Source organism: Oncorhynchus mykiss, chromosome 7 (assembly GCF_013265735.2).
Source record: "Oncorhynchus mykiss isolate Arlee chromosome 7, USDA_OmykA_1.1, whole genome shotgun sequence".
Taxonomy (NCBI): domain Eukaryota; kingdom Metazoa; phylum Chordata; class Actinopteri; order Salmoniformes; family Salmonidae; genus Oncorhynchus; species Oncorhynchus mykiss.
The window spans coordinates 57,267,092-57,280,299 of NC_048571.1; the positions used below are offsets into that span (position 1 = coordinate 57,267,092).

At 42.8% G+C, this 13,208-nt stretch overlaps 1 protein-coding gene across 2 annotated transcripts in view; it reads right to left on the minus strand.

Moving 5' to 3' along the window:
- Positions 1-350: 350 nt before the first annotated feature.
- Positions 351-13,208, minus strand: part of cdc42 (cell division cycle 42) — a 37,967-nt gene continuing 25,109 nt past the window's right edge. Inside the window, exons 2-6 of one of the 2 annotated variants that reach the window (XM_021609823.2) lie at positions 10,438-10,578; positions 10,260-10,332; positions 9,744-9,853; positions 9,443-9,640; positions 351-2,417 (exon numbers count right to left, since the gene is read on the minus strand). In XM_021609823.2, the coding sequence (XP_021465498.1) occupies positions 2,328-2,417; positions 9,443-9,640; positions 9,744-9,853; positions 10,260-10,332; positions 10,438-10,542 (576 nt within the window). In that variant the 5' untranslated portion in view covers positions 10,543-10,578 and the 3' untranslated portion in view covers positions 351-2,327. Of the gene's footprint in view, positions 2,418-3,294; positions 5,478-9,442; positions 9,641-9,743; positions 9,854-10,259; positions 10,333-10,437; positions 10,579-13,208 lie in introns of those variants that run through there. The other variant, XM_021609825.2, reaches the window with a different exon arrangement.

A 13,208-nucleotide genomic window follows, 5' to 3' on the forward strand; every position in this document is an offset into this window, starting at 1 on the left:
CACTTGTGACTGTACTCATGCCTGCAGCTTCCCTTCTATCTAGTATCCATGGGGCAAGATGCAGTGTCAAGTGATGTGGTAGTCAAGTCACTCCACCAGAGATGTGTTGACATGCCCCACACATTTACCTCCTGCACCCTCTATAATTATTTTTATAAAGTAATACTTTAGTGAACTTCCATTTTCCTCCACAAGTGAATAGATATCTCCTACATCATGGTTGGAATGCGAGATGAGGGTAGTATACTTTTGTCTATGCAAACCACACAGAGCAGTATTGGGTATTTGACCCTTGAGCGCCACCTTGTTTTCTGTAAACTGCCTGATAAGAATGGCCAAGGAAAAAGGAGTAAAGGCAATTAAGGTATAAGTTTAATATTTTTTTTTAAAGAATGCATATACAAAGAACAGACGTCAGACAAAGCATTTGGTTTTGCACCAAAACAACGATAGGTTATAATAATAACAATATAATAAATGACTTGGGCTGCATGTCAACCCAACTCTGAGCTACCAGTCAAATCAACCAATCACGATCCAGGTTTAACAGACACTCTTCTGTCATTGGAAGGTTTAAATGAACTCCAATGAGTGTTTCTAGCTGGTGAGTCAGAGTTCAGCTGAGTTCCAGCCCCTAAAATGTAAAAGGAGAGGAAGTAACCTTTTTATAAAATCAAAAACCGCACAACTGAAAAGAAAAAAACGATTTTGGTAAAAATATCTGGAGCCTACATTGACATGTGCCAGCTTACATCATTAAATCTGTTAACCAATCATCTCAGAGACCAGGGGCTCATCTACATGCATCACCAGCAGGTTCAACAACATTTCGACAACGTTAACACCATAGAATTAAAAGTAATAGAACAGACAAATCCCTCAGACCACAGATGTTTTTGAGGTACACATACAGTATCATGGCAGCACCACAGCATTGCCATTGCAGCATGACAGTATGAAACACTGAGAAAGGCACAGAATTCTGATGTGGCACAGAATTCTGATTCAATAAGCATCAATTAATTAACAATTCAAATAGGTCATAAAATATGGCCGCAGGTGTACCTACTATAGAACGTTGCTTTGAACGGGGCATGTCAGCTCTACCAATTCTAATTCTATGGTTACCATAACGTTTTGACAATGTTGGACCTTAGCAACACATTAAGCACACACCACTTGTTCTGCTAACACTGTTTATGTTCCCTGCTTCAAAAGGCCAATTCCTGCATCAAGACCCATTGCTACGGGATGCCTTTAGTTTAGATATTTAGTAATGCCAGTCCCTAATTTACACCTAGCCTCTTCCCCTACAGTACAGTTCTACAGTTCTGAAAGGATTGGATAGGTATGAACAATATGGTAATAAAATGTTTCCCTATCCAGTTTATTAAGATCTACAAAAGTGCCCCGGGGGTAGGGGCATATTTGAGAAAGAAGTTTCTATGATCAGACTTCTGTTCTGTCATGTGGAGGGGAGACATTGGCAAAGAAAAAGGCTACTCTCAGCACTACTTCAGGTGGTTTTGGAGGTGGAGCAGCAGGATTGGGCACTTGACGTGCTCATCAAGAGGGGTGGGGATTAATAATGCAGCAGCTATTTCATTTGGGGGTGGAGCATAGGTCTTTCAGAACGGCTAACTGGCCAATGGCTGCAAAGAAGATGGATGACTAAGAGCCAATCGACATCACTGACAGGGCAAGATGTCAAAGACAGTTTAAAAGTCAAAGTTCAGTTTAGCCTGATTTCCTAAATCACCTATGAGAGATGACACTTTTATGAGAGCCTATGTCACCTGTGTGTTGCCGGCATGGTTCAAACCCTTTGGATAGTAAAAAGGGACATGGTCTTGGCCTTCCCTTGAGTGCAGGGCTGGATCTCAGTCTATAGTTACTGCCTCTCCTTGTCTCCTTCCCTGAAGTTTAAAGCCAATGCTCAGTGGGCATCCATCATATTGCTTTCACTAACTTTACTGTGAGATCAGTGTAGATTAAGATGAGGAGAGGAAGCCACTTTAGCCTACTGAGAGGCACGGATTACGCAGGACTGGGTTGTCTGTCACACATCTAAAGGCTCATACTTACTGTTCTAACTGGAATAGGAGTGTGGCCATGATAGTCACGGTTACAAGCAGGGTTAGGTTCACTTCTGTCTCTCCATCCGTCGGCCCGCTGGTTTATTGCAGTCTAATCGGAAACTCGTTGTTTGTTTTTATACTTCGCTTCAGAGTAAATGGCTGTCAATCAGCCTTAGCAGAGCAAGGGATGGGATGGGCGGGTGAGGGTGTGTGTGAAGTGGTGTAAATGTGTGTGAGGGGTGGAGTCACTCATAGCAGCACACATTTGCGTTTCTTCTTGGGCTCGGGAGGCTCCAGCGCAGCCAGTATCGCCTCATCAAACACATTCTTTAGGCCTTTCTGTGGATACAAACAAACACACAGGCTCAATGAAGGGGCAGCATATACACATGACCCATGAGAGCGTCCGCTGGATAAGAGCATCTGCTAAATTACTAAACTAAAAAATTCAATGATCAATGACGGGGTAACACAGACACACACATGAAAGGGAAGAACAATAGCATGAATACAGAAAGACATTAAACAAAAAAACAAAGGGTTAAATGATCAAGTGCAAACAATACATAGCATTGGCTGAAATTAAAACCCAGGATACTTTATCTTCACAGACAGAGGTGAAAATGAAGTCAAGAGCAGTTGGGGATATGATCAACCTGAATTCATTCATATCAAAGTGAGGAGCGTTCAAAACAAAGTCTGGGCAAACAAGGTGGAGGAGGTACAAGAGAACATGGGCTCAAAGAGACACATTCCACATCTCACACATACACAGTGGGAAGGGAAGTCAAATTAAACAACTGCACCAAGCCAGACCACTCAAACAGTTTCACCAGATCACTAAAGAGCCTACTGTTAGCTGGAACTTCCCTTGGCTTTTGCTGATTAACGTGTATTAGTTGGAGCAGCATGTTTCTGCGCTCACTGTTCGTTGGTAGAGCAGCTTAGGATAGGAAGGATGGCCTCAAGCCATGCCATGTAACAGGAGAGTGGTACAACACAGCTCTATGAGCAGAGCAGGAAGCCCCTGTATCCCTCTGTTTAAGGAAACTCAAGGAACCCTGTAGAAACAAACTATGGCAAGACATGTTTTACCCAGAGATCAGGCTCTATTAAAAATTGGTCTAAGAGGCTATGTAGCAATATGACGCAGCACGATTGAGCTGCTATCCAGCTGTCCCCGTAGATGGAGGAAAAGACAGGCGGACAAAAGGGATAGCAATTTCAGTTGTCCTTTATTAATTCATGTCACAAATCATTTCACACGATTATATTAGCTTTCTTATTTATTTTTACTCCCAAGACGGCTAGATATGAACTGCAGCAAATGGCACTACAGAGTGGTACATAGAGAGAGTTTGGCCTGTTAGAGCTGGACGGCATGGTGCTGCCTTGGAGGATTCCATTCAGGATGACTATTTGGTAGGGGTGTAACGGTTCATTAAACCCATAGTTCGGTACATAGTGTGTTTGGGGGGGGGGGGGGGGGGGGGGGGGGTGTCACGGTACAACAGAAAAATTAAATGCCATTCACAGCATTCAGCAATCACAATGTTCCATTGTTTGTTGTGACTGGACATTGGTCATCCATTTATATATTCTTAATTAAATTTCTTTACTTAGATTTGTGTGTATTGGGTATATGTTGTGAGATTGTTAGATATTACTGCACTGTCGGAGCTAGAAAGACAAGCATTTCTCTACACCCACAATAACATCTGCTAAACACATGTATGTGACCAATACGATACGATTTGATATGGATTGTTTTGTTGGGCGTTTCACATTTCCACTAATGCTGCATTTGTAACCATGTGGAAAATAGGAATTTACCAGTTGTGAAGTCGTAAATACATGTGATTTGAAATGCAGATTGGCTTATGGCGAATAAGCTGTGTCAACCATAAACTAAAATTACAGATATCATGCTTGTAAACAGATTATGAAGGTCAAAAACCACATTAATAGATTGCCTTTTATTTAAAAAAATTAACTGCGGTTAGAGGCCATTTCCATAGTAGGTGACATCAGAGGTCACCATGTGGGAGAAGTGGGTGCTCATCGTACCCAATTAGTTCCCGGCTGTGCCTCACAAAAGGAAAGTTTGAAATGTGCCAAATTTGGATTACAACACGTGCATCAGCTTTAGTTGATTTTATGGAAGACTGAAGTGTTTTTTCAGCTCAGATTCACTTAGGGAAAGGGAGATACCTAGTCAGTTGTACAACAACGCATCTTCCGCATTTAACCTGAGACACAGCCCTCCGCACCTCTGATTCAATCGACATCCAAGTCTTCTGCGCCCAGGGAACAATGGGATAACTGCCTTGCTCAGGGGCAGAACAGATTTTTTTTACCTTGTCAGCTCAGGGATTAGATCCAGCAACCTTTCGGTTACTGGCCCAACGCGCCTACCAGATACCGTGAAGAGGCATATGCCTTCAACGTAGCATAGACATAGCCTATAGGCCTAGTGTTTATTTTGTAAATATACGTTATATATTAATTCGGGTTCACAGTGCGGACCGAACTGAGGTTACCCTGCCAAACAGTTAGGTATGAATACATGTACCATTACACCCCTACTATTTGGGTTCTAGCTCTAAATGGTTGCCTTTGCAAGTTTGGTTTCAAAGTTTTAAAATCCATGGTCTGCCATGGGTCAGTACTGCCCAAAAGGTTGTAACATGGCTGCCGTGATATCATCAAAGAGCATTGTTGTAATGCTTCTTGGTTGAAACCGTGATGGCCAAACTCTCTGTTGCTCTGGCACAGCCCTAAATGTAAATGGTCAGACCGCAGGCTTGTCATACATCAGCAGTAGTACAAAAAACACATGAACATTAGGAATCATGGAGGCTTGTAGAATTGGTGCTTAAATCACAATGCTGTGGAGCCAAGTATATAAGACACTCCCTTAACTCTGGACTCTCCAAATAATATAGCATGGGGAGGAGGAGAAACACTAACCAAAGAAGAGACATGGGCTGTGTCTCAAATCACATGCAAACTCCCAGAAAGTACACTACTTTGTCCACTATGGTAACAGGATGTCATTTGAGATTCACCCAGGGAGGATAAGGGATGGGATTAACCAAACCAAAACAGTCCTTCAGGCACAGTAAGGCCCATGAGGACAAGTAAACAAAAAGGGAAGGAAGAGCAATGGACACAATAGAAAGTAGCACTGTCATAACGGGGGAGTGGATACAGGGGATTGCTTTAAGAGGTTCTGGGTTGGTTGGGTAAAACGACAGGTTTAAACTAAAAGTAAGCAGCAAACAATTTGAGAGAAAGGAGGAACGGATTTTAGAATATACAGCACTTCCTCTTTCTTTGCGTCTCTGGTGGCTCTAGGGCGGCTAGGATAGCTTCATCAAATACATTCTTCAGCCCTCGCTATAACGACAAAGGAGAAGGGAGAAAATGACAGCACAGTTAGCACAGCAAACAGAGAAAGAGGAGATGAGCAGAGAAGACAAGAAAAGAGGAGAGCGGAAGAGGCAGTAGAGGAGAGATAGCAGTAGAGGCAAGAAGAAATTGAAATGGCAAAATGCAGATGAGAGCGAGTGAGGTTAGGAGAAAGAGTGCAGGCAACATTGTGTAGAAAATGTAAGGACAGAGCATTAGGAGACTAGAGCGAGGACTAGAAGATGGATCTACTGTAAAACAACGTTGGTAAAGGAGATGAGGAAGCCTCTAGAGAGATACCGCCCTGTGAAATAGGAGAGGATGAGCTCGAGATAGAAGTTTGTGACCAACAGATCTAGGATCAGATTACCCTATACCCCCTGTTACAACCTTCACCATGTGGATAAAACATCTGACCCAGGTCCAATGGTTAGGGGCAACTTCTGTTTTGCCTACTGGGGAGACAGTCAGTCACACAGGAAACAGGATATTGCATCAGCATCTGTTACGCCAGTGGAAGCTGGTCTAGAGAGAGGAAGGAAGGCGGCAAGACGCCAGGCCAGTGTAGGAGAGAGACAAGATGGGGAGGGAGCGGGGACCTAAAACTAAACTGGGCCACAGCTCACATCCACTGGGACCCATTGTTTCCACAGTACAGCCCAACTCCCACCGCGTAACACCATCAGACAAGACAGCCGTATGAGATGGTGGTGATAGCTGTACTCTTCTTTGCAGCTTAGAAATGGACATCTCTGATATGCGCAACAGGGTTATAATGAGGACAATATTTTTCCATCTAAAAGGATTAATATCATGTAGACTGTTTGACAATCTGCTTTGTTTGACTACTGGTGCAGCTCAAGCACACCCCTGTACCACAAGCTGATGGAAATGTTGAATTTTGGGTGTAAAAAAAAACTACTAACGCCTACAAACAACTTCATCAGACCAACTTTTTATCTGCAACTAAAAATACTGCACCTTCCTGAATGAGGCCAACAACTGATAGACTGCAGACAGCAGCTGCTAAACACTTTAGAGTAGGGCTAGGCAATGTACGTCTATCTATGCATATTGTTTTACGATAAGTATATTGACCGATTTCACTACTGTTTCTACTACTGTAGTGATTCAAAGGGAACAGCCAGAGTGGGACTTGAACCAGAGACCATGTGGTTCCAAGGGTACTAGTACCTTTGTGCCATAAAAGGTCTGGGTAGATCAGATGAATACACAGACCAGAGCATGCAGTCTACCCCACTTTCTTGTTTCTTTGAGCAGTGACAGATGATATAGGGCATCTATTCAGCTGAGCAGAGAGAGGTGCAGGTGGCCTGTGTAATTTCAAGATTGAGTGAAGATGTGTGGGAGTGTCTCAGCTGTCTTACCTCGGTGAAGACGATGTTTTTTTGTGTGTGTATACAGTTGAAGTCAGAAGTTTACATACACCTTAGCCAAATACATGTAAACTTAGTTTTTCACTATTCCTGACATTTAATCCTAGTAAACATTCCCTGTCTTACGTCAGTTAGGATCACCAGTTAATTTTAAGAATGTGAAATGTCAGAACAATAGTAAAGCAAATTATATATTTTAGCTTTTATTTCTTTCATCACATTCCCAGTGGGTCAGAAGTTTACATACACTCAATTAGTATTTGGTAGCATTGCCTTTTAAAAATGGTTTAACTTGGGTCAAATGTTTCAGGTAGCCTTCCACAAGCTTCCCACAATAAGTTGGGTGAATTTTGGCCCATTCCTCCTGACAGAGCTGGTGTAACTGAGTCAGGTTTGTAGGCCTCCTTGCTCGCACACACTTTTTCAGTTCTGCCCACACATTTTCTATAGGATTGAGGTCAGGGCTTTGTGATGGCCACTCCAATACCTCGACTTTGTGGTCCTTAAGCCAGTTGCCACAAATTTGGAAGTATGCTTGGGGTCATTGTCCATTTGGAAGAGCCATTTGCGACCAAGCTTTAACTTCTTGACTGATGGCTTGAGATGTTGCTTTAATATATCCACATAATTGTCCTACCTCATGATGCCATCTATTTTGTGAAGGGCACCAGTCAATCCTGCAGCAAAGCACTCACAACATGATGCTGCCACCCCTGTGCTTCACGGTTGGGGATGGTTTTCTTCGGCTTGCAAGCCTCCCCCTTTCTCCTCAAAACATGACAATGGTCATTATGGCCAAACAGTTATATTTTTGTTTCATCGGACCAGAAGACATTTCTTCAAAAAGTACGATCTTTGTCCCCATGTGCAGTTGCAAACCGTAGTCTGCCATTTTGTTTTACGGTGATTTTTCGAGCAGTGGCTTCTTCCTTGCTGAGCGGCCTTTCAGGTTATGTCGATATAGGACTCTTTTTACTGTGGATATTGATACTTTTGTACCGGTTTCCTCCAGCATCTTCACAAGGTCCTTTGCTGTTGTCCTGGGATTGATATGCACTTCTCTAGGAGACAGAACGCATCTCCTTCCTGAGCGGTATGAGGGCTGCATGGTCCCATGGTGTTTATACTTGCGTACTATTGTTTGTAACAGATCAACATGGTACCTTCAGGGGTTTGGAAATTGCTCCCAAGGATTAACTAGACGACTTGTGGAGGTCTACAATTCTTTTTCTGAGGTCTTGGCTGATTTCTTTTGATTTTCCATGATGTCAAGCAAAGAGGCACTGAGTTTGAAGGTAGGCCTTGAAATACATCCACAGGTACACCTCCAATTGACTCAAATTATGTCAATTAGCCTATCAGAAGCTTCTAAAGCCATGACACCATTTTCTGGAATTTTGCAATCTGTTTAAAAGGCACAATCAACTTAGTGCATGTAAACTTCTGACCCACTGGAATTGTGATACAGTGAATTATAAGTGAAATAATCTGTCTGTAAAAAAATTGGAAAAATTACTTGTCATGCACAAAGTAGATGTCCTAACAGACTTGCCAAAACTATAGTTTGTTAATTAACAAGAAATTTGTGGAGTGGTTGAAAAACAAGTTTTAATGACTTTTAATGACAACCTACGTGTATGTAAACTTCCCACTTCAACTGTACACGACCGTTCAAAAGTTTGGGGTCACTGAGAAATGTCCTTGTTTTTGAAAGAAAAGCAACTTTTGACCATTAAAATATAAAATTGAACAATAACAGTGCGGACATTGTTAATGTTCTAAATGGCTATTGCAGCTGGAAACGGCAGAATTTTAATGGAATATCTACATAAGCGTACAGAGGCCCATTATCAGCAACCATCACTCCTGTGTTCCAATGGCACGTTGTGTTAGCTAATCCAAGTTTATCATTTTAAAAAGGCTAATTGATCATTAGAAAACCTTTCTGCAATTATGTGAGCACAGATGAAAACTGTTGTGCTGATTAAAGCAGCAATAAAACTGACTTTTAGGCTAGTTGAGTATCTGGAGCATCTGCATTTGTGGGTTCAATTACAGGCTCAAAATGGCCAGAAACAAAGTACTTTCTACTGAAACTTGTCAGTCTATTCTTGTTTTGAGAAATGAAGGCTATTCCATGCGAGAAATAGCCAAGAAACTGAAGATCTCGTACAACGCTGTGTACTACTCCCTTCACAGAACGGTGCAAATGGGCTCTAGCCTTTTAAAATTATAAACTTGGATTGGCTAACATAACGTTCCATTGGAACACAGGAGTGATGGTTGCTGATAATGGGCCTCTTTACGCCTATTAAAATAAATCATTCGTTTCCAGCTACAATAGTCATTTACAACATTAACAAGGTGTACTTGATATTATTTTAATGGACCCCCCAAAAAAAAAAAATATTTCAAAAACAAGGATATTTCAAAGTGACCCCAAACTTTTTAACGGTAGTGTGTGTGTACATATGTGGAAGTGACTTGAATGTGCTAGGCTGGGGTGTGTTGCGTACGCGTGTCTGTGTGGGTTTGTATGCGAGTGTCTGGTCTTACCTGCGTGAGAGCTGAGCACTCAACGTATTTGACAGCCTTGAGGTCTCTGGCCAGTTTCTCTGCCGTCTCAGGAGTGATGGGCTTCTGCTTGTTCTTGGCCAGCTTCTCTATGGTGGACGGGTCGTCTCGCAGATCTATCTGAGTCCCCACCAACAGGAACGGGGTCTTTGGACAGTGATGGGTGATCTCTGGAACCCACTGGAACACACACACAGGTTAGAGTGTGAGTGATATGTGGAGGAGGGAGAGACTAGAAGAGAGGCAGAAGGAGGATATGAGAAGAGGGGGAGCGTAGACCCACCTTTTCTTTTACGTTTTCGAAGGAAGAGGGGGATACGACGGAGAAACAGACGAGGAAGACGTCTGTCTGGGGGTAACTCAGAGGCCGTAACCTGTCATAGTCCTCCTGACCTGGAGAGAAAACAAACGTTACACACACACACACACACACACACCTGGAACGCAACATGCTTTCAAACTTTTGTTAGGTACTCTAAAACACAAGCGCTTCGATGCACACACCGAAACACACACAAAGGGACTTTAGTGTCAGTATTCAGGCTGTCCAGAGAAGGCAGGGTGTCTCTCTGAGCAGACTGAGGCAGAGTCAAACCTCTCCACTGTATAGAAACCAAGACAAACCCCAGTCTAAAATAGCAAGGACACACACACACACACACGTGTAGAATGCAGCTGATGGGAGGCTGTTTCTATAACAATACCAGTCCCTTTACTACAGCTTAGTGAACCTAGCTACCCTTAGTCATCAGTAGGACACACACGATGAGACAGGGCATTGAAGAGGAGCATACTTTACCTGCAGTGTCAAACAACCCCAGGGTGTAGGGCTCCCCTCCTATCATTACAGTTACAGCATAGTTGTCAAACACCTGCAACAGAGAGAGAGAGGGGAAGGGTAGAGAGAGCAAGGGGGAGGGGGGTTTGAGACAGTGTGTGAGTGTCAGTGTGAGTGTCAGTGTGCATAAAGTACTTACCGTGGGTACGTATTCAGAGGGGAACTTGTTTGTGGTGTAGGAGATGAGCAGACAGGTTTTACCCACAGCTCCATCCCCCACCACAACACATTTGATCGTCTGCATAGCTGTGCTTTAGAATCCTCTTTACTCATTCAAGATCTAGAGAGAAAAGGGGAGAGAAAGATTAGTGACGGTCAGATATAGAGCTGTGTGGGTAGCTAGTAGTGTCAAAACAACAGGCTAACATGAGCACCCTGTTTAAACTATTCTAAAATAAGATGAAAGTTGAATGAAAATTCGATTGCAGTGTTTTCCACAAGCACATGGAGTAGCCAGCCAATTAGAAAAAGTAGCCAGCCAGGCTCCCCCGGGCTGGGGGAGGTTACTTTTTTTTTTGACCGAACAAGCTCTATTTTTGGTAGCCTCTGGTACATTCAAATGCTAGATTGTATTTTCAACCAGCAACTCAGGAAATAACACTTGATAAAAAAATTATAATTTATTTTGTCAATCACACTTTAGTGTTAGTTTCATCAGCTGTTTTACAATATAAAATAAAAAAAGAACAAATGTTTTGGCTGCACTGGGCCTTTAAAGAATCCTGTAGGAGTCTGCTGACTTACCAGGCTTTAAGCTTCCTTCAAAGGAATTTTCTCAGCTACAGTGCCTTCGGAAAGTATTCAGACCATTTAACTTATTCCACATTTTGTTATGTTACAGCATTATTTAAAAAAAATGTTTTAAGTCCCCTCATCAACCCACACACACAAACCCGAAAATGACAAAGCAAAAACAGTTTAGAAACTTTAGCAAATCTTTTAAAAATAAAACGAATACCTTATTTAATTAAGTATTCAGACCCTTTGCTATGAGACTCAACTGAGCTCAGGTGAATCCTGTTTCCATTTATCATCCTTGAGATGTTTCTACAACTAAATTGGAGTCCACCTGTGGTAAATTCAATTGATTGGACATGATTTTTGAAAGGCACACACCTGTCTATATAAAAGGTCCCAGAGTTGACAGTGCATGTAAAAAATAAAAACCAAGCAATGAGGTTGAAGGAATTGTCCGTAGAGCTCAGGGACCGGATTGTGTCGAGGCACAGATCTGGGAAAGCATACCAAAAAATATCTGCAGCATCGAAGATCCCCAAGAACACAGTGGCCTCCATTATTCTTAAATGGATAAAGTTTGCAACCTCCAAGACTCTTCCTAGAGTTGGCCGCACGGCCAAACTGAGCAATCGGGGGAGAAGGGCCTTGGTCAGGAGGTGACCAAGAACCTGATCGTCACTCGGACAGAGCTTCAAGGGTCCTCTGTGGAGATGGGAGAACCTTCCAGAAGGGCAACCATCTCCGCAGCACTCCACCAAATCAGGCCTTTATGGTAGAGTGGCCAGACGACAGCCACTCCTCAGTAAAAAAAGGACTCTGACCATGAGAAACAAGATTATCTGGTCTGATGAAACCAAGTTAACTCTTTGGCCTGAATACCAAGTGTCACGTCTGGAGGACACCTGGCACCATCCCTACGGTGAAGCACGGTGGTGTCAGCGTCATGCTGTGAGATGTTTTTCAGCGGCAGGGACTGGGAGACTAGTCTGGATCGATGGAAAGATTAACGGAGCAAAGTACAGAGAGATGCCTTGATGGAAACCTGCTGAACAGCGCTCAGGACCTCAGACTGGGGGCGAAGGTTCACCTTCCAACAGGACAACGACCCTAAGCACACAGCCAAGACGACGCAGGAGTGGCTTCAGGACAAGTCCCTGAATGTCCTTGAGTGGCCCAGCCACATCTCTGGAGAGACCTGAAAATAGCTGTGCAGCAACACTCCCCATCTTACCGGACAGAGCTTGAGAGGATTTCCAGAGAAGAATGGGAGAAACACTCCAAATACAGGTGTGCCAAGCTTGTAGCGTCATACCCAAGAAGACTCGAGGCTGTAATCGCTGCCAAAGATGCTTCAACAAAGTACTGAGTAATGGGTCCGAATACATATACAGTTGAAGTCAGAAGTTTACATACACTTAGGTTGGAGTCATTAAAACTTGTTTTTCAACCACTCCACAAATTTCCTGTTAACAAACTATAGTTCTGGCAAGTCTGTTAGAACATCTACTTTGTACATGACAAGTAATTATTCCAACAATTGTTTACAGATTGTTTCACTTGTAATTCACTGTATCACAATTCCAGTGGGTCAGAAGTTCACATGCACTAAGTTGATTGTGCCTTTAAACAGATTGGAAAATTCCAGAAAATGGTGTCATGGCTTAAGAAGCTTCTGATAGGCTAATTGACATAATTTGAGTCAATTGGAGGTGTACCTGTGGATGTATTTCAAGGCCTACCTTCAAACTCAGTGTCTCTTTGCTTGACATCATGGGAAAATAAAAAGAAATCAAAGACCTCAGAAAATAAATTGTAGACCTCCACAAGTCTGGTTTATATTTGGGAACAATTTCCGAACGCCTGATGGTACCACGTTCACTCAAAGATGCATATCATTCATTCTAGCGGAAGAGGACTTTTCTCAGACTAGCAAACTGAAAAGTAGAAAAAGTACCTGGCTGAAAATGACTAATCTGCTGTCTAGCCAACTGCCAGCGCTAGTGTAAATAAACTCAATTGTCTTCATTCACATTCATTCCAAGCACTGTCGGTGGACTGCGACTGAGGTAGTGACAACATACTGTCCCCTAAATGAACACGAGAACCAGAGTTGAGGAAAACGACAGGTTGAGATCCTGATGTGCTGAAGTTCACCCAGTTAAAAAGGTGAGA